The sequence below is a fragment of the Leptosomus discolor genome, chromosome 4 (assembly GCF_034619465.1).
Source record: "Leptosomus discolor isolate bLepDis1 chromosome 4, bLepDis1.hap2, whole genome shotgun sequence".
In the NCBI taxonomy this organism is placed as follows: domain Eukaryota; kingdom Metazoa; phylum Chordata; class Aves; order Leptosomiformes; family Leptosomidae; genus Leptosomus; species Leptosomus discolor.
The window spans coordinates 39,115,691-39,138,030 of NC_141394.1; the positions used below are offsets into that span (position 1 = coordinate 39,115,691).

Genomic DNA, 22,340 nt, shown 5'->3' on the forward strand with positions numbered 1-22,340 from the left:
TGCAAGCTCACTGGTTAATGAGATGCAGGCACTATGTTCACATCAGTGTAATGATCATTTCAATCAAGTTCTCGACCACCTACACACACCAACAACTTACTGCATTTCTTCAAGGCACAGCAATGGATGCTGCAGCTAGGCTGTGTGGATCATTAGCACCCATAACCCCAGTAAGTATTTTCCCGTGACTAGTCTGCTGGAAATGTCTTAGGGTAACAAAGAACTCACCTAAACACTGAGAATTTGTAACATGTTTATTCTTTAATGCCACAGCCACTTTTTTCTGTTGCATAGTCCCTCACTGCAACACAAACTAAGTTATAACAAAAGCAGCAGTATGTGCAAAGGCGCGATCCCAGCTTCATGCTGTCAGAGAGAGATAGTTCACAGCATTAATACACAAATTATACTTTCCCCAAGAAAACAGGGAACTAAAAGGTAATCAAAAGTCAAATGTCATCTCTGTCTTGCCAGGCTTGAGACACAGCCAGGCAACTTTTGTCCATAGCCCAAGCTAGATGTCTAGAATATAGAATAAAGATGTAAAACTAGAAGCCAAAATGTACTGAAAGCACAGCAACCCATTTCTCCTGCCTCCTCACAAATACAAGAGCGGCAGAGATCTTTCTGCCAGGATGCAGAAGCCTTAGAGCTACATTTGTATTACAGTCACTGATCTAGTTATGACTAGCTCACAATATGGAAAGTGCAGCAGGGGCAGCACAAAACTCATGTTTGCCAGCAAACTGACTGGATCCGTATCAACCACGCTGAGCTCCACGCTGCTAGAATTGCTCTAGCAGTAACCGAGTTAGGCAATTTAAAACTAACACTAACTGCAGCAGAGACATCATCTTTTTTTTAAAAAAAAAAAAAATCCAAAAAAAAAATCCCAAACCTGCCCCAAACCAAACCACAATTCCCTCAACTCTCCAAAATACAAAACTACAAAAAAAAAAAAAATCCCCAACTCTTTAGTGAAAAAGGAACAGTCATGGAAGAACATCCTGGCTCATTTTTGCTAGAGACGGAGGAAGGCCGGCCACGCTCCACTATGGGCTGTACTTGCCAATATACAGCCAGCAGTATCAGCACAGCCATCGGTCGTAAACTCTTACTAAACTAATGCCAGTGGGAATTTTGCGTGGCCTTTGAAAGGAAATTGCCACTGCATCTCCAGGGATCATTTTACAAGGAAATAAGATTAACCTTTTTGGTCTGTGCTCCAGTTCTGTATTACATGGGAAAGTTGGGCTAACGGGGACATTACAAATGGGAAAACAACATCCTTTCTGACCAAAAATAGCTATAAAAATAGTTTAGTACAAAGAATGTATCTTAAAACAAAAAGAGGCTTATTCTTCTCAGTAGAAATAATCTTAAATTCATTCCTGAATCCACAAATTAAAAAAAAAATAAAATCAGACTATGACTGCCACAAGACACTATTTTCTTTCTGATAGGACGTAACACACTGTTCCATGACTCTTACTATCTTTGAGTCTTTTGTAGTAATCCAAAGAATTTAAGGACGGAAGTCACAAATAAATTAAATATGCCTTCATATGTTTATTCTCACAGGCCAGGGTTTCTCTGCTCGGCACTCACTCAGTTTTGTTCTGTGAATCTAAACATACAGACCGCCAACATGACGTTCTCACGTATGCGGGTTACCCTCCCATCAGGGTCACAGTCTTCAGGGACAATCTGTAGTATCAGAATGGAGATCGGACCTGGTTCTGTTCCTCAGTGCACTAGTGTATTTTAGTGCATTTAATGCTTTTGCTCTTCCGTGCATTAGTTTCCAAATGTCTGTATGTTCCAGAAGATTTGCATGCTAACAAGTGGGATTCTTTTCTGAAATATCTTGTACCACTTCTTAGTGACATTTCCTAAGGAAATAGATGTAAATGATTACAGAGCCTCTCCTCCCAATTACTAGTAATTCACTGGCAAAACCTGAGAGAGTATTTGTCAAGATATTAACATTCTACAGGTTTTATGGAAAACAGTGGTTGTATCCAGAGAAGATCTAAAATTTAATGTCCCTACAGAAAGGGTGCGGCAAAGGTCAAGTTATCCCTTCTTGTTAGCCTGCCAACTTATCGATTAGCCAGAGTTGCTCAAAGCCAGGCACAGCATACTCTGCCTCGCATTTTAAAGACAGAGGAAAAACTAAGGATACTTGGAAATGTGACAGAAACAGGAATTCCTGCAGTAGGGTTTAGGGGGGAATAAGAAGTACAATTGTTTTGGTGGAGAGGGCCAAAGACATGGAACGAGGCCTGTAGGCTGGCTGGCCCGCAGAAGGAGAAGGTGGTATCGGCCAAAGGGAAGGAAGAGCACAGAGGATACAGTGGGTTTATTGCACCAAGGATGCTGGGCTCAGAACACAGAAAAAAATAAAGAAACCAGGTGTTACCAGCCCTCCTACTGACATTTTGTCTTTTCTGTCCTTCCTATCGCCTTTGCTCCTTCTTTTACCCAATAGTTTCCAGATAAAGAGAAACAGCACATGCTGGAGGAAAAAAAAAAAAAAAAAAAAAAGTTTGTGCCTGAAAACAAACCTCAGAAGTAAATTTATTACACCAAAAATGTGCAAAATGTGTTTTCACAAATATAAACAAACATTAATAAACATCATAATAACAGAAATCCAGGAATTTGAGTAACTGGAGGGCCTTTTCCTTCAAATCTGTGTTTTTACTGGTTATCTGCCCTGTGCAATCTCTCCTTTGCATTAATTAGTTTGCAAAAGTTGTGCAACAAACTAATGAACTGTACATAAGAATGGAATGGTTCCAAGAAGGGAGGTCTCCTCGTGTAAAAACATGCAAAGCGTACAGTTCCCTGCTTGTGGCTGGAAGCGAGAATGACCAAATGCTTCAAAGTAATAGCAGTTCTGTTCCTTACCATCCTGGCGTCAGACTATTCCAGCCACTCAGAGTCAAACACTTCACCCGTAAGAGGGTAGTGGCGTCCATCAGCATGCACACCCACAGTTTTTTACAGACACAATATTTGTTTGAAAATTAACTACTGCTGCTGCTCAGGAAGTAACCTATTTATCTGATACTCTTCAGAATGTTTACTGCTTTGGCTGGTATCCCGCAATATATTTAGTATTTTACAGACTTTACATAAAACATTATCAAAGACCAGCCCTGATAAAGGGCTAACCTTTTTATCCTGCTTCCCTGAACTTTCATCTCGCTTGCCTGTTGCGCCACCTGTATTGTAAATTCCTCTACCATCTTAACAGATATTTTACATTCCTCAGGCAGCAAACCAAGTTTAGACAACAATAACTGTGTTGCTTACCAAACTGTGCTGGAAAGGCTGGCAAATTATTGCCATGTAACCTCAATGAGATCTTTTGGAAAAGCTACGGCTAAAAGGGACATCCAAGTGTGAGATGAACTTTTGTTTAGATTCAACAAGTCCCTATTTTAAATGTACTGATTATCCTTCTCTCTGTAGCAGCAGCGCTGACACGGCAAGATACAGGAATGCTATGAGACACAGGAATATTCTTAAGCATCAGATGTTTATACCCTTCTATTTATGTTACGATACTTCCTGGAAAGCACAGACACAGACCAGAACCCCATCTGCATCGGTTTTCATAAACTCCAGAATTCACGGGGGAGGAAACCTTATTTCTTAATGAACTGTACGTCTTTAGCCCTTTCAGTATTTCTACTACTAATAATAAAAAAACCAACTTAAAAAATTCAAGATGCATTCAGCATGAGCACTTATTTGGAAATCCTAATAATCACAGAATATCATTACTGTAGGAAACAACCAAGCTAACAAATCCAGAAAGACAGAAAAGCCTGTCATGCTATCAACTTACACAAACCTACACAACCCATGAAAAAAAAAAAAAAAAAAGCTTTTTATATGCACACAAAATTCAGTAAGAATGACAACAAACTTGAATAGCTCAAAACTACACAGCAGAAGGAAGCTTTCAGATTGCTTCCTTTTTGAGTTGCAGCTGCCAAGATGATTAACTGGAACTTACACATTTATCTAGATTTTTTTCACCATCCATAGACAAGGTGCCCCATCTGATTTAAAAAAGTGCGTTTTTAAGATTCTTTTTTGCTGGGTTTTTGTTTTTGTTTTTGTTTTTAATGATAATTTCGGTTCACCTCCTCCTTCATGCCCACGGTTTGGTAGAGAAGCGTTTCACGTAAAACGCCCCCATCTCCTGAGCACAGCTGCGCGCGTCAGGAAAGACACGCACCGCTTTGGGACAGTTCCTGACCTCACTCGATTATTTGAGCAACGCTAATAAATAACTTTGTGTCGCCCCGAGAGCGGCACGCACGCCCCAGATCACCGCTTCATGCTGCGTTCGGTCTGCAAGGCCCCGAGAGAGCGCCGCCGCACCCGAGGGCAGCCCTTGAGGGGACAAGGCGCCCACCTGTCCCCTTCCCTGCCCGCGCCCACCACCACGGCCTCTGACCACCGCCCGGGGACGGGAAACGCCGCGACTCGCCCGCGCCCCGGCCTCATCCCTTCACAGCGACACGCCGCGCCCCCGGCGCCAGGAGAGAGGGCGTACAGCTGGGGGCAAGTCCGGGTGCCGCGCCAGGAGAGGCCCCCTCGCCCCACACAAGCCCACTCCGCCTGAGAAGCTTTTCCCTGACCGGGCCGCCTCAGGCACCCGGGCTCTGCGGACGCGGAGGCGCCCGGCTCCTCCTTCCGTGGGGCCTGGCAACCGCGGGCCGGCACTCCGGGCCCGACTCACCACGGAGAGCGAGGGGAGCCCTCCGGCCACCCGCCCGCTTTCCCCACCGCCGCCCCCCACGCTGTCGGCGGCAGCCCCGGGTGCCTGGCCGAGCCCCCCCTCAACCTCACAAACCGGGCGGGGAGCGCCTCCCCCCCGCGCGGCGGCGGACCCGCCGTCCCGGGAAGCCCCCGCGCCCCGCCCCAGCGTCACCCCACGGCACCTGGCGAGGGGACGGTGGGGAGGAAGCGGTGGCCGCCGCGGCCCGGGCCCGCGCCCCGCCCACTCCCGCCAGGGGAGGTGCTGCTGCTGAGGGGGGGCGGCCCCCGCCCCGGCCCGGGCCGCCCTCCCCGCGGCCCCCGCCCCGGCCCGGGCCGCCCTCCCCGCGGCCCCCTCGGCGGGGCGGTGCCGGGCGGGGCGGTGCCGCCCCTCGCGTCAGCCCTGCGCGGCGGGGCGGGGAGGGGACGGGAGTCTCGGCGCTGCCGCGGCGGGAGAGGCACCGGTGGGGCCGGCGGCGGGTCCTCACGGGAACAAAGCGGGGGCGGTGCAGCCCCCCTCCGGCCCGCTGCGGCGCCACACGGTAAGAGTTTGGTGAGGGACGGGAGGGGGGCGGTGTTCGGCCTCCCCGGGGGCCTTCCCGCGCCCCCTGAGGGGCGGCTCGGCGCGGCGGAGGGGCCGCAGGCCTGACCCCCCTTCGCCTCACCGGCGCGGGGCGGGGTGACAGCCCTGTGCCCCGGGCCTGCCCCCCGCCCGCCTCCTTTCCCCCGCCCCGCCCCGGGATGCACCTCCTGGGGGTGCCGTCCCCGCTCGCCCCTCTCCCCTCAGGGCCCGCGGAGGGGTGCGTAGCGCCTGTCGCTGGGTCTGCCTGCCTGCGAGCCGCTTTTAACGGGGGGAGTGGGGAAATATAAATAAAGGAGCCGGTATGGACGCGGAGCCCGAAAGCAGGTAGGTGCGGGGACGAACGCCTCGACACGCGTCCGACGCCCGGGGAGCCGAGGGAGCCGCTTCCGCAGGCCGGCGGCGAGGCTGGGTGGCGGCGCTCAAGTTGGCCCGGAGCCTGGCGCGGGCAGCCCCCGGGGGGGGGGGACGGGTCTGCGCGGCCGGGCGGGCCCCCGCCGTGGGGCTGCGGGAAGCGCTGGGGCAGCGGCCGGGGCCTGGGCTGGGGCTGCGGTGCCGCGCCGAGTACGCGGGAGCGTAGCGATGGGGGCTGCCGAGAGCAACAAGGCGTCTTCTCCCCTCTGGAGCAGCCTGGTGTGACTTCCCGCAGAATGGTTATTTTTTAGGGTGCTTTTCGGTAGTGGGATTTTTTTTTTTCCCTCCCTTTTTCCAGCCCCTGGCTGCATACGCTTAGGCTGGCTGAAGGCTTGTCCCTGCGGCGGCACACGCAGCACTCGTGTGGCCCTCACGGTGAGGCAGTGGCGCTTCCTGCTGTAAATCACTTCGTGGTAGTTTCTGAAGCGCTTCTTAAAGGCAGCACTGTAACGAACCCTCTTGTCAGTGACCGTGGTAAGCGTAAACCTCCATGAGCTAGAGACTGTTTTCAAGTCTGATGTGTGTTACATGCTGCTGTTACTTTCCACAGAAATGGTAGAAATGTAGGCTGCTGTGGGCTTACTCGTGGCATAAATGTAATTCCCCTTGCTGTGCCCTGTTGGTGTATGCTCTGTTGTTTTGGACTCTGTTGTAGTTACCTTCGCCGTCTTTTTGTGGAAAAAAGCTGATTTCAAGTAAATGTTCAGAGATACAGGTGTATTAAGCTGGAACTATGAGAAGTAAGCTTTATTATAATGCTGTACTGGGGATAGCTCTTCATTCTGGGGTAACTTGAGAAAACCTAATAACTCGAGATTAATGTTTATGGAGACTTGAATTTAAAAACCTTAGCTGTTGGTATTCATTATACTGTTTTAACCAAATAGATACATTCATGTGGAGTGCTATTATTATTTATTGCTATTTTGACATTTCTTTCACTTATTGAAAATATGTACTGAATTAACCTAGAGATTTTTTAGTTTGTTCTTTGTATGAACGTCTTCAGACAAAATAGTCTTGCTGACACTCTTTCCACCTTATTAATGCCTTTTTTTTGTCCCTAAATTTCAGAGCGCAGTCAGAAGAGGAATGGATGTAACATGATATCCTTGGAGTGCTCAAAACACACAAATTCTGCAAAGATTTGTTTTTTGATTAAGTAATACAAAGAAAATGGATGAATCAGCTTTACTGGATCTGTTGGAGTGTCCTGTTTGCTTAGAACGACTTGATGCTTCTGCAAAAGTCTTGCCTTGCCAACACACATTTTGTAAACGCTGTCTGCTGGGCATTGTGAGCTCTCGAAATGAGCTTCGATGCCCAGAGTGCAGGACTTTAGTGGACTGCAGTGTTGATGAACTTCCCAGTAATATTTTGCTTGTTAGACTACTGGATGGCATCAAACAGAGGCCTCGAAAACCCGGTGCTGGTGGTGGGACTGGCAGCACAAATGCTTTAAGGGTCCCCATTAACACTGTAGCTAACTGCGGATCGAAGGACCTGCACAGCTCTCAAGTTGGACAGCAGCAAAGGGTGCAAGCACGGAGCCCTCCTGTTAGGGTAAGTACTGTGTGATGGTGGTATTTTGTTGCAATCGTATCTTTTCCTGCACTGTTTCCAATTGGTTGATGGCCTCTGCTTCAGGATAAGGACAGTCAGGTAGTAAACAAAGTATTTTTGAGAATTGTTGTAGATTTCAAGCAGTACACCTCTGTGTTTATTGGTATTGGTTTACTGTTATGTAAATACCGATAATAATACTTCCTTACGAAAACTCTCAGTGGTGAGATAAGGAGAAGAAAAACATCTCAATACCTTAACTGTCTTATTAAAAGGAAGTCAAATAGAACAAGGTGATTTATGTGGAAAGCCTAAGTAATTGTTAAGGAGAAACATTTTGTGAAGAATACTTGAAATTGTTCCTAGTTTGTCAACTGCAAGATTTGAGATTTTATTTTGGCTCTTGTGCTTTCTGAAATGGTACCGTCTATCAGTACACTTAGTTTGAGTGAGATGTGGTGAATGTTAAACATCAGCAGGGAAGTTACGTTCTTGTTGAAGTTGATGAAGTTTTTGCCATTGGCTCCTAAGGAGCTACATTTTTACTTCTCTTCCTTTAAAAATAAATCTTTGAATTACTGTGGTCTGGTAAGTTATTTGCACTCCCAGTCCTCACCCCTTTGATTATTCTTTTCTTTAAAGTATTTTTTCTAAGTGATTTGGAAAATCTGTGTACTGTGATGGGAAAACATTGCCTTCTGTCTGTACTTGTGTTCCTTCCTAGGATCTATGCAACCTGTAGGCTCTGTCATACCTTATAATCAAGACTCAGTAACCTCAGTTACCATTATCCATTCTAGAGCCTGTATTGGGAAATACAGTTTTATGAGATGAGTGACACCTTGTTTTGTTTTATCTAATCACGAGGCAGAACAGCTTCTCTGAAAGGTCTTGCTGCCCACTTTGTGATGCTTGCACGTTCATAGTTCCTGTGTTTGAAGTGGAGTTTCTGAATGGTTTTGGTGGTTTCCTTCTTGTGAAGTTTATTTTATTTTGAAGAAATGTCTTAAGGAGTTTCAAGAAGAGGTCTTAAACATTTACTTGGCAGGACTAGTCTTTATTGTAAAGTATAGCTGAACAATTATACTTATACTTATACATATACTTATACAAAGCCTTACACTGGTTTGTCCTCAGGTGTACTTACGTGATTGGAATCTCTTTAAAACATCTTGGATTCACCTCTTGTATTTTAAATGCCCATGAAAACTCAAGTTATTTTCCATTAGACTGTGTTGTTTTCTCTGCTTGGTAGAGACTGTCATTAGGTTCTTTACTTTAGAATATAAAAATAATAATTATCATGCCACTTCCTGTTAATAGTTGTTCTGTATATAGATTAATTGGTAAGGGAGGAGAGAAGGAGAGGTGTGCTCTGTTTTGTTTTTCTTTTTCGTTCAGAAGGTAAACCTTAAAAAATACTGCAAAGAAGCTTCAGCAGTATCAAAACCAGTCTGGTCTTCTCCAGAACCTTAAGGTGTTTAGCACAATACACCTTGCATTTGCAAAAGCTCTTAGCTTTAACCAAAGCAAAATACCCATATAACTTATGTATTTTTGTGTCAACCTTTGTAAATAACTGTGTTTTCAGAGACTGCTTCTCCTCCAAAAAGGCTTCCAGTGCAGCAATGTGCTGCATATGTGAATGACTGCGCTTCAGAGGTTCTCAAAGTCTTATCAGAAAAAATAACTTGAATATGGAATATTCTCTCTCTTTCAAATATTCTGTAATACCCTGTTGTGCAACATTTGCATTTCCAGATGCTGTGCGAAGTAGAAAGTGATATCATATGGGATGTTGCTTCAGTTTATTAGTTATGCTGTACTGTGTGCCATTAAAATTGTGACCATGTGCGTTCCTCATGCAATTAACTGATACTTAGCGTATATTTGTGGTAGATTTCAACATTTTACAGTAAGTCTGAATACATCTTTGTTTCTGGGGTTTCACAAGCATTCTTGTGTCTTCTTTCCTTTGGGACAGGGGGAAAGATGATCTTTTCATGTTTTGTCCACTTTGTCCAGAGCCTTTTTTACTGGGAAGGAAATGCTTTTAAGAACATGAGCTGACAATGAGGGATAAGAAGAACTTTTCCTTTTGCCACATGAAAAATGTTTAAAAAAAGTCCAGAAAGCAGAATGCCAATTTAATGGGCAGCATTGAAGTGAATGCCCTATTTGTTTTGCTAACTATAACATAAAGATGGTTGCAAATACAGTTTCTCTCTGGGAATTGGAGAGGAAAATCTGTTTCTAGATGAGTGGCAGAGTCAGATTTCCTAAACTAATTTTGCTGAAGGGGAACTAGTAAATGAAAGTTGCTGTTAACGTTAAATGAAGTGAACGTGGATGAAGGCTGTCAAGTCATAAGCATTCTGCTTATACCCCGAAGTAATACTAAGCTCATAAATGCCCTTTCAGAGGATCCCATAATTTTCAGAAAAGGTTAATACAGCATGTACTGCAGCGTGATTTCCTGAACTGTATCAATGACTGTGGAGCTGCCAGCCCTGTTATATTGCATGGTACTATGTATATTGCGTTCTCTGTGTGTATGTGGTGATGCATGGCAATAAACAAACAAATGGTTCCTTGAGTCTTAAAACTAATGAAGCTGGGTGGGTGGTGGGGATTAACAAATCTTGTGTTTTGTATCTCCCCCACTGCAATAACCCCATTTCTTTCTGTAACCTCTATAATCTTTCACTGCTGTAACAGCTGCATTTTCTCCCTGCAAAGTTCTTAACCTTTTTCTATTCCTTGCTATTTTGATGCATAAAGCCTTCTGTGCCTTCCATGAGTACCAGTTGGACAAAGGCAGCATACTGCTGTACCTGTTTGCTGACTGCCCAGCTCTTCTGTACTGAGCAGCCAGCTTGCCTGGGAGAACAAGTAATAGTTATGCTCATGCTGCAGCTTCCTCTCTGATATGGATTCTAATTTAATGCCTGCCTTTCTTCTTTTGAGTGAAAACCTTCAGCTAGGTTGACTGCTTGGAAGAGCTTTAAGAACCGCAGGCTGCTGTCAAACCTGCTTGGGACTGGTCACCAGGAGCAGGTTGTTGAGGGCTGTTGAGGGGGACTGCATGATCACATGAGCCTAGTTTCCTTGAAAAGAGCATATGAAAATTTTAGGGTACTTACTTTCAAATTTATGCTCATGTTATTCATCTTGTCATTTTCACAAAGTTAAACATCAATATATCAAACAGGTATTATCTGAAGTTCCTTATGGTAGTTTTACAAGGGTATGCTTATTGCAGGAGTCTTAAACATAGCCATGTGTGTAAGTTGACAGATGTTGGAGAGCTCTTCTAATTTCTCTCTTGGAGGATAGATTTAAGATGGTACACACTTAACATTTCCCTTGAATTTGTATGTGCCTAAGACATACCAGTTCTCACGCCGGTGTCTTTATAGTCCAGGTTTCTCAAGTTAGGGCTGTCTTCTCAACAGAACCTAGAGCAGAGTTGTCTGGATAGTCTGAGAGCTCATCACTGTTGAAAATATTTTTTAATAATGTTTTCAGCTGCTCTTTGGACCGAGTGTAGGCAGGAAGAGATAAGCAAAGGATTCAAATGATCTCCCTTTTGAAAAGAAAAGCATGAATATCTCAAGAGTTGGCCATGCCTGATAGACTTGATGCTTATGCTGAATAAGTATTAATGATGCAATTTCTTTATTTTGTACTGTACATTGGTGGGAAATGTTGCACTGCAGACAATGGGAAAGTCCTAAAGCTTTTCTCTTCTTGCTTTTATCCTGGAAATCCAATAAGAGACCTCTGGTGATATCATTCATAGTGAAGTCGTCTTGAAATGGGAGAGTAAAGGAACATTAGAAGATGCTCATTTGGCTGTTAAAGGGGGCTTTCTAACTGCATCGATAGATTCTTGCTCTGTGTATTTCTACAACTTTGTTTTTCTGTTGAGAACCACTAACATCTGAGTTGTTTGTGATACATTCTTTTAAACTGAGGAGGAAAGAAAAAGCCACAAACATGAGGTGGTTCCATGAGTTCCTGCTAATGCTCAGCTGTGTCGCATTGGAGTTGCAACCCATGTGTCCGTTCTCATGCTTGTGTAACACAGAAGAACATCAATAAAATTTTGAATTCCCACATCCATGCTACCACAACAGTGGTCATTTGTAATCCAGTACGCTTGCTTTGAAACTGCTGAAGCAGCTTTAATACCAAAAAGGAAAATAAGGGGAGCCAAATTCTCTTCCCACAGCTGTGGTGTTTGAACGCAGCATACAGCTTGGGGCAGTAGGGACTATGGGCCACCTTCTGGTCTGTGAGGACTTAAGCATGTCAGGCTTCTCTGTCTGTTGGACTCAATGCATGATGTTAGCAATTGGTTTTCTTTTATCCTAACCACCCTGGATAAGAAAGCTCAGGGTGGCAGCTTGCCCAGTTTGACTATTTAGCGGGATTCAAAAACCTGATAGGAGCTGAAACAAGCGCTGCTGTTGTAGCCATGGCACTTGCTGGCCTGCTGAGATCCTGGCAGAACTTAGTTGTCAAAGGAAACTTCTTAGATTAGGAAACTTCTGTCGGTTAGAAAACGACAACAGGACTGAAAATGTGCGTTCATAGATCAGTAACTTTATTAAAGTATTGAAAATAAATATGGGGATTGCCAAGTGTAGCAGCAGGCGTAGATTGGAACAGATGTTTAAATTGTCTCTGAACAAGAGTTAGCAGAATAAAACAGTACGCAAAATGCCGTATCAGTACACATCTGCTGGTCCAGTACTCTCGGAAGAGGCTCACAGTGTGGTAATGGATCAGACTGTAAAGTAGGCCACTTTGGGGGAAAAAGTGGCTGTAGAAATATGCAAGAAACAGTGGCTAACGCAGTTAGTTTCATGACTGGCATTTGTGACGATAGCTGGAGAATCATTACTTCACAGTACCTGATTTTGAGGATTGTGTTTGTACGAATTTGTACAAAATCTACTTTCCCCGTTATTTAAAACGAAACAGAAGTGTATCTTATTCTTGTATGCGTAGTTTTAATTATGAATTACTGCATGTTTTCCGTCCAATAAAAGTAAGGACTGTCAAGGTGCAGCTTTTAACAAGTGAAACGTCTTAATTTGGGAATGTGGAGATAGGTGTCTATTCACATTCCGGAGTGATAATTAGAAAACATTTTGGGAAGTCTCTCTAAATCATGTAGGCACGCTTTTGTTTCCTCTCGTGCTTTCTGAAATACCGCATTCTGCTTTTACATTTACAGTTGATTGTACAATATTAATTACTTCTCTGAGACATTTTTGTATCCTGTGTTAAGCTAGAGAAATTTTAATGGGGATTATAAATATAAAAGGAAAATAGACTGTCTCTCATGGTGTGAATGTGTTTCCTCTCAGTGATAAGTAGCTGAAGTAAAGAGAGGGAGAATAAGCAAAAGGAAGAATTGTCTTGGTATCCAAAGGCCTTGGGCTGGGATTGAGAGCTTCCGGGCTCAGTTCCTGGCTCTGCTACAGACATCCTTTATAACCTTGCGCAGAGTCAGTCAAAGCTCTTTGTGCCTCTGTTTCGCATCTGTAGATATGACTGATAGTGCTTCCTTTGTTTGACTCGCTATTTAAACCATATACTCTAGGGCAGAGATTGACTTTTTTGGTTTGGATGTATCTATAGGGAGCTTTACAATGGGTCCACAGTCTCAGTTGAGGTCAGTAGATACTGCTCTTCACTCTTTAAGTCGATGACTTCCATGTTACTGGAGAGCTGTTCGTAATCCATTTCCTGTACCAAAGATGGTCCAGTGCCTAGTGTTCCATTGTTGAAAAGATTTCATTTTCATTGGATGTTTAATAAGGAATCACATAAATACCTCAGTGAGGAAAAGCCAGACACTTAAAAAAAAAAAAAAAAAAAATCTGTGGAGGCTGATGTTCTGTTCTTCAGCTAGAGAAATCTGCAGCCGACTGGCACAGTAGTGTACAGATTTGAGTGTGTTTTGAAAATAATAAAAGAGAATATCTAATGTGCATGGTGTTGGTAGTACAGGAATATGTAATGAATTCCATACTTTGAACCCTGATAGCAATCTTTAACCTGCCTGCCAACATTAATCTGCTTTATAAAATAGCTGTAAAACTAGTGTAATCCCTTTATTTAGAAAATAATTAGGTTTTGAAGTAATTTGACTTATAAAGTAAAAAACAAATCCACAGTACTTAAATGTGATACGTAAATTCCTTTTTCTTTGATACCTTTTTTTTATGTCTGTGTGTTGGTGGAAGATACTGTTGTATGATTACTTTGTTTTCAGGTGGAAGAGGGGGCTTCATTTTCCGATTTAATATTCCTCCATTTCTGTAGATTCATTTGAAACTACCTACCTGAAATAAAATGACGTCTTTTTTCCTCCACTTTAATTTGGCCAGTGAGTTACAGGTTATTGCTCTACTCATAAAGCTTTGATCATTCAGAAAATCTGCAGGAAAAAGGAAGTCTAAACCCCTTACTTTTAATGGGCTTGTGAAGCGGAGCAGGTTTTTTTAAAGAGAATAAAAATCTTTTAATTTTTCTCTTACTACCACAGAAATCAGATACCAATAAAGTTGCTTTACATAGGTGGTCCAGGGTCTGCTTAGAAAAGTCAGTCAGTAGTGCTGTTGCTGTGTTTCTGTATGCACAGTGTCTGGCTTTCTGCAGTGAGTACCTCTTGTTCAGTGGCTTAATAGACAACCTGGATGGTAGGAAGAGCTGAAGGGGCTGATTGGGATGGGGTCAGCCAGAAATCCTTCTCCTCTCCTCTGCTTTACCCGAGTGAAATGGGTTTCCCGTGGTACTACTTACTCCTGTGTTTAGTGCATGGATAGGAGCTGCAGAAAACAGCGAGTCTGAAACTGCAGCTGTGATAATAAAATTGGAAACTTGTTATGTTCAGTTGTTTTTTGGTGGACTCCCCTTGCAGTGCATTTGGCCTTCATCTTATGATATGCTTAACACCTTCTTTGGTCTTTTCTTTGGCTCCATCATTGTCCTTTATTCAGACTTTCTCTTGCCTCTGATCTTAGCGTACTACTTCCAAGAAAAAGAAAACTTGTATTTTTTCTTTCCTCTTGTGTCCAATTTGTCCTTGACTGTGTCAAACATAGGGAACATAAAATAAACAAAAAGAAAGAAAATGTTCTGTTGAAGTATCTGGACTACAGACACTCTTGTAGTATTTATGACTAAATCTGTGAAATGAATTAACAGCATAAAGTGTAGGTTAATATTACTGTATTGCTTAGCCTCCTTTGGTTTGAAAGTTTTGTGGGGTGTTTGGTTTTTTTTCCCCTTCTTTAAATCATTGCCTATATGCACATCCTAGTGTGGGCAAGAATGCGTCTCGGTAATTAAAGCTGAAATATCGTCTGGTCAGCCCTGTTCATACATACACGTCGTTAGTGCATGCACAAAGGAAAAGAGTGCATCTGTTGCATCTCAGTTCTTGTCAGATGCCTCTTTGTTAGAGACAGAAAAGCTCACCTCAGAAAATCAGCAGTGGATTTTTGGGTCAGTTGTACTAGAGTTTCTTTGCTTTTCTTTTCACGTCACCAAATCAAAATCTTTTTAGAGATTTTTTTTTTTTTTTTTTGACCAAGAATGGCTGCTTTGGGATGAGCTGGATTAATTTTAGGAAGCAGGCGGCCCTGCGGTAGGAGAATCACACATCCAAGTGCTCTTTTCTGCACTGCTTGTCTTTCGTGAGTATAGAGGGGGAGGTGGCGGCTCTGTCCTCTGATTGTCAGACTAAACAGTGGGGCTGGTCCTGGGTTGAGCCTTTCTGCACTGAGAGTGTCTGAATAACTGCTTTCCTTTATTCTCGTGCCATAGATATTGCTGGGGCTGCCATGCAGTTTGGGTACAAAGCCCTTAGCTGGTCTTGGCCAGCACAGAGGCAAACAGTTAAGTGAGTTTTCTCTTCTGCGTGCTCTTAAACATCAGGAAATCATGGGGACTCAGGAAGATGCTCTGGAGGTAAGGACAGTCACTCCAAAGGGAGAAACAGAGTCCCGTATTTGGAATAATTTCACATGTGATGCTTATATGCATATCTTTAAAATATCATTCAGTGTTTCCTGGAAACATACAAGGTTTGGATTCTCCAGTTTAGGGGAAAATGAAACACAGAACTCAAATGCAACTCTTCATGTTTCATTTACAGACACTCTTGCCAAGGTGTCTCAGAATCTGAGCCTGCTAGGTACATGCAAATCAACTGTTGTGCATATGAGCAATCCACCATGGCAATCATTTATCCCTTCACCCTTAGAAGCTTAGGACTGTGATGCTCATCTTGACACTTGGCACTCAAGGATGTGATTTGTTATCCAAAGTTAAATTTTTTGTAGCATAAGAGTATGAACACTTCAGAATTTTAATTAATTTGATTTTTTGACAAAGTATTTGTTCCTGTCTTATTTGACCCTTGATTAATTCTCCACCACCACCACCTAGAGTATAAGCACTTAAACTCTCAAGTATGAAAACCTGCAAGAATGTGTCTGATCTCCTAAAAATGAGAGCAAGGTTCTCTTGTGCAAGTATGTGAGCTTTCTCACACAGTAATTTTGTTTGAAACGGTGCTGATGTGCTCAGTCTTCCACATACAATTTTTAAAATATGGCACAAACTTGTGGGTGTTTTTTTAATTGAACCAGAAACTTTGATCTGGTGCTTAACTGTTCTTCCTGTCTTCCAAGTAGGCATGATTGTTCAGAGTCAAATATAGATTATCCAGTTTTATTTTCTGTAAATGTGCAAAGTATAACTTTACAATTTCTGACTGGGAAGTATGCTATTAGTCAGATACGTGTTTTGATCAAAGATAAGCATTTCAATGTTGCTTAAAAATTAATACAGGTATCATTTTCCTCCTTTCTGGAGTGAAGGAGTGCTTCCAGTGTTGCACAGAAGATAAGCCGCCACATCAGAGTGTCCTGTTGGACTTCATAACATCTGATGCACTCCTCAGTCTTTAGTGTTCCTTTGTTAATAAAACTGATTTTGTTTCATGGCGTTACTGTTGCAGTAAGGTGAGGTTAACTCTGCTCTCCTATTATAAAGGAAAGATGTGCATATTACGTCTCTTGACTTGCTATTCTCAGCACCTAAACTTTCAAAATACGTATGTACATTAAAAGCTTTTTAAAGAACTGAAGCACTATGTTATCTTGTGTGAACCACAATTTTACAAGACAAGCGTTTGAAAGGTTTTGGTTAAAGACAAAAGTACTCACTCCTGCCAGACTTTAAAGCTGCTGCACTCAAGAGAAGGAATGTAGTCTGACTTGCACAGAGGAGTAAGAGGATCAATACTGAATAATTTGAAACAAGTCTCTTCAATTATTCTTTGTTAGCATGCTATCTTAATTCTTTGGGTTATAGTCTGCATTTTATTTATATTAAAAAATTGGGGAAGAATGAGGCACTTCTGACTGATTAAAAAGTGTTAAGATGAAAGGTGTTCAAAGATAATCAGATGACGATCTGAGTTGGCATATATAGGACATAGCTGTTCCAGAAGCTTATTTTAAACAAATCCGGTAAAGATGAATTCAGTGTGCTGTGATAATGTGCCTCTGAGTAAAGATGAAGCTTTTATTTTGAAGCTGAGAGCTTGCTAAAGGAAAAGGTCTCGTGGACCTTCATTTGTTTCTGTATGCCAGTGCCCTACTATCTCACATGGTCGTCTTTTTCATGAGCTAGATAAAGATCTGAGAGGAGACTCTTAAATCTTATACGCACTAGCAGAGTTAAGCCATTTTCAAAACCTGTTTAATTTAACACAGTTTTAAGTCCACAGCCTTATTAAGTTAACAAGCCTTCAGCCTTGCCACCAAGCTCTGTAATCCTCTTAGATCTTCAGTCTAAGCAGGGCAGGGATAGTCAATAAGTAGATGAATAGATAATCTTTCAGAAGACATATAGGTCTTCCAGAAATAAGTGTTGATATCTACACTGAGTTTTGAAAGCTTGAGAAATGCTGATGTGATCTTCCATTGAGTGTAAGACACATTACCACAAGACCACTACCTATAACTTGAGGAAGAAGTTGAAAGGACTATCACTTTGTTTTGGTGGGGGGTGGGGAATAAAGGAATTTTATTTTAAATGCATTAATTCCTGGTTTACATCCCAATAAATTTTAAATATAGAATGAGGTAAATAAAAATAACAGTTTATTTCCTTGGTATTATGCATATGCAGATTAAAAGCTTCTTTGTGGTTGTTTCACAAAGCTATCTTTGAAAATATTACAGGCGATCAGTAGTCTGTGGACCAGAATTAAAAAAAACTTTAATGCAGATAACGCGGTATTGGCCACCACTGGAGCCTGTGCGTTACTTCTGTTCAGTTTTGGCTCTTCTAGCCCTGTTGAACTTAAGCTGTGTCCGTCACCTGAACAGAGCTCCAGAGGGAGGGAGGGGAAAAAAACCAAACCAGTTTATAGTGAAAGAATTCAGCCTACCATGAGGATCCCTGCCAGACATGTTCATACACCACCAGAATAGGAGCAGAGGAGGTGGATGTGGGGGTGCAAGCCTGGTCCAGGAGATGCCAAGGGTGACCTTGCATTTGGAGGGGGCAGCGGAAGAGCTGAGTACACAGCAAGTATGAGGCATGAAAGCAATCACCCATCTTGTTGAAAGGATGGGAGAAGGCCTCTGTGAGATGATTGTGAAAAACAGAGAAACTTCAATACTGGTGGGTGATAAAAGACCTGAAAGGTCAAGTAATAAGGGAGCAGAGGGATAGTGAATTACAATGAAGGAAAACAAATTATGGTAGTAGATTTAGAAAATAACAATAGACAGATTGGATAAAAACGATGGAGGAGGAGATCGGATCAAGCAAATGACTCTCTGCTCACTGTAATTGCGTTAGAGACCTGGTGAGGAGGAAGTACTGGAGAACAAGTTGAAAAGGTAGCTTGATGTTTGAGGAAGGTCTTGGAGAGCATCAAAATACAAAAGTTGATATGGAGGAGTTGGCTGGACAAGAGGTAAGAACAAAAATGAAATGTGTTGACTTGCATGCCATGCATTTTCCTCCAGTATATGTGTATTTTAATTTAAAAAGACTGTGTGTTTTATTTTTCATTGTTTATTTTGAAATAGTGTGTCATGTACTATGTGACATTTAGAATATTTCAGTTCCAAAATGGTTGAAGAAGAACGTCCTTTTCAGAACTGTGAGGATTATTTCTGGCATATCTCTCAAGCACTTTGAGATTCTTCACAGAATTTAAAAAAATGTCTATTTTATTACTAGTAAACTATTCTCCTTGTTGTTTTAGAACCAATAAAGCTACAAACTTAAATCTTCCATTTAATGAACTCAAAAAGAATCTGGAAAAAGGTGTGCTAGTGTCCTAGGAATTTCTTGGAAATTGGAAAAGATTCTTGAAGAACAGAAAGAAAAAAAAAAAAAGGCATTTGTGACTCTTGGGAGCATTTTCTTTCACCTTGCTTCCATGTTTCCTCAGTCTTTTGTGTAGTCCTTCAGTTAGTAACAGCTGAAAATAAGGATGTAAACATCCTACTGGCATTACAGAGCATGGCTACATCTTACATACCATTCTTTCGAGTTTAGTCACAACAGATAAGAAGAATGAATTTTGTGGGACAGGTTCTCCAAGCAAAATAACGGAATATTTTCAGTATGTTTTCAGTCCCTTGGAGCAGCTCACCTTTCTGTACTATGGTTAAAAGGAGAACTGTCTTTCTAGGATTATGTTTTCAAAATACATGATTTTTGTTCAGTAACGGGGATTTGCGTTTACCTTTACTTCCCCTAATAAGTGGAATTGGTTTTTCAGTTGAGAAATAGAATAGGTAGTGGGCTGTTTCCAGAAACAGATTCCCAAACCACTTTACAATTTCAAGAAATGTTCATCTTCTCATACTGAAACATAAGGGTCAATGAAAGCTTATTTCTAACCAGCTTCTGTTGTGGATATATGCTCTTTACTCAGGAAATCATACTTTTTCATCTGTTCAATTCAGAATGTTGTTACTTGCAAGAGGGAGCTGATGGCTTCCCTATTTGTTATTTTACCAGCTCCCTACCTTTAAAAGGAACAGCATGAAAGAGGTCAAAATTTATTTTAAATGGCATAGAAGAGGAACTGGTTATTCTACACACTCTGTACAAAGGTTGTGTGTTTCTTTAAAAATAATAAAATATTAAATAATGTGTCTGATGGAGTTGAATAGGAAATATTCATAATTGCATACCTAGCAATTAATAGGGAGACATTTTTTTTGGTGTAATACTCTTGTATCAAATTTTCTGGGTTTATGCTAAAGGAATCCAAGAAAGAAGGGACTGTGAGGTAAAACAGCACAACTGTCAGGAAGTATTTGGGCCCTTTTTTTTCCTGCAGCAATCACAGAATTTTAAATAGAAACTCAGATGCCATTTAAAAATATGCTCTGAGTAAAATTTTATGTATCATGACATCCTTAATCATTTTAGAGCTTTTGAAATGTCTACAATGCACGTGCAGTTAGGCTGTACCGTACAATTCACCAGAACAGGTCACCCAGAGAGATGGTAGGTGCCCCATCCCTGGAAACATTCAAGGTCAGGCTGGACGGGGCTCTGAGCAGCCTGATGTAGCTACAGATGTCCCTGCTGACTGCAGGGGGTTGGACTAGATGACCTTTAAAGGTCCTTTCCAACCCAAACTATTCTATGACTCTATGACAAGTCTTTATTTTTTGATGTTGATGGGAGTTATGAGAGTTAGCGAGACAGGTTGGTTGGTCAAGTTTATGCCCTGTTTTTTTGCAGGCTGTGGTGGTCTGAAGGGTGTATGTTTTGTCTGAGTGTACTGCTCAGTTCACAAAGACAGAGTTTAGATTAGAAATGGTAAAAAAAAGGAAATAAAATTATTTTAGATCCAGTTTTATACTTGCAGTAATGGAAGGGTGTGGATTTATGATACTGAGAGGCAACAATCCTCAGAAGAAATCCCTGTGTGTGAAATTTTTCATCTGCTTACAAGGAAATTTCAGTGCAGCTTCACTTAGAGATAGTCAGATTGAAGCCCAGTCACACATAGCCAGATTGAAGTTCAAGGTAGCTTATCTGAATCAAACAGAAGCACTGACTTGGTGGTTGTAATTAGACATGTCTTTTAGCTCAAAAAAATCTTGTAGCCCAGTATTCAGTAACCACAGCATATTTGATGGCTGGGCTTGGTTAGTCTCGCCTATAGTAAATGGAAAGCAAAGTATTTCAAGTCATATGTTTCAAGCAAATGTTAAATAGTTGCCTCCAGGAAATCATAAGTTTTGTTTGCGTAAGACACTTTATGATGTTGGAGAAATCCTCTTCGTGCTTACGCAGACAACCTCACCCTCAGATCTGGATGTTGGCTGCAGTCTCACTTAGGAAATCGTGGTGCTCTCTCTTCCAATTGCTATTTACAATGTAAGGTTAGGACCTCACATCTTCCTAGAAACAGCATCTAATTCTTCGGAAGTCCAATACCTCTGGTTCTCAAAGCTAGAACATAGGTAAGAATTTATAAGATTTCAAATACGCCAAAATCAAGTTATGCTCTAATTTTCTAGGTTTGAATGCATGAATGGGTTTAAAAACTCAGATTCACATTCTTTCTGCATGTTTCATTTTGGAGAAGGAGGTGGTCAATGGAGCTTTTGGTGGTGTCACTTTATGGCTTGGGGAAAACCCATTGCTTTGTACAAAGGCAGACCAAACTTGGCATCAAACAGAATTCAAATGGCAGGGTTTTGTCAGCGCTGCAGAGCTCTGGTTTTGGGTGTGGACTCCAATTACTGAAGTCTAGGCTGAACAATCCATTAGCTGCCAAACTATGCTTTGTTTTCGGAGAATGTAGTTGATTTTTATTAGGATAAATGAATCTGAATGTCTTTGTAACGGTACTCAGTGGATGAAATAGCATTTGATTCATGCTGTGTTTTGAAAAAAGAATAGTTTTTGCAGATTTCTTTCTTTTATTCAGCATGTTAAGTTTAATGGAAGAAATCTGTCCAAAGTGGTCTTATGTAAATACTTACTGTGTTTATATTTTTCAAGGTCTTGTAGCTATAGAAATAAAATTGCAGTTTTGAACTTTGCTATTAAAATATGTATTGGAAAATACTCTGTTGGAATACAGAAGAGTGTTAATGGCTTCCATGAAAACAGATCTGGTAAAAATCAACAAGTGCAGTAGACATCATTCATTGGAGGGACATTGGTCTTAGTGTTCCTGTGGTAGCTGAAGCAATAGAAGCTGCTGCTACAGGCACTGGTCAGCATAATAAATCTGGAACAGGGGAGACTACCCTCTGAGGACTGATAAAATTGACCATGAATACCAGAGCTGGGTCATTGGTTAGTGCCTGAAGAAAAATAGCTTTTCTGAGGAAGGGTTAAAAAGAAGGAAGAAGAGAAGCAGAGCTGTGCATGAACCATCAAGGCAACAGACAACACTCCAGGGAGCACAGGACTTGCTGGTAACACTAACAATTGCAAAGTATGTGGGTGCTGTTTCTTGGCTATGTTATTTTCAGAGAATCATGATTTTGTGAATGTTTTTGGTAAATACTATTTTGAATTATCATTTTGTCTTTCTAATTGAGGTAAGCCAGCAAGGACCTACAAATGTTGGCTAGCCATTCAGATCAAGGACTAACACGTACTTTGTATTTTATTTCTGTACTTTTTGTTTGTACTTGTACACAATGTTTTCAAAAGACACTGGAAAAAATAGCACTGGATACAGAAGTACCATGGTTTTTCTGTTTTGTCATTTTGTCAGTATGCCTTAAATCTGCTTTAAGTGAATCACCTTAATTAAGGTAATTCAGCCTTTGGTTCAGTATTTAACGTACTGTGAAGATTGGTACTGGTGATTGTAGTGGCTTAATCATGTAGACCTTTAGCCCCGTTCCTAAAACTGAAGTTGTTCCACTCTGTGAAAATAAAATACTCACTGGAAAAAGGATTAAAACCT

At 41.9% G+C, this 22,340-nt stretch overlaps 1 protein-coding gene across 1 annotated transcript in view; it reads left to right on the forward strand.

Moving 5' to 3' along the window:
• Positions 1 to 6,949: 6,949 nt before the first annotated feature.
• Positions 6,950 to 22,340, forward strand: part of SH3RF1 (SH3 domain containing ring finger 1) — an 86,371-nt gene continuing 70,980 nt past the window's right edge. The window contains exon 1 of the mRNA XM_009951831.2: positions 6,950 to 7,336. Within this exon, the coding sequence (XP_009950133.2) occupies positions 6,950 to 7,336 (387 nt within the window). The remainder of the gene's footprint in view (positions 7,337 to 22,340) is intronic.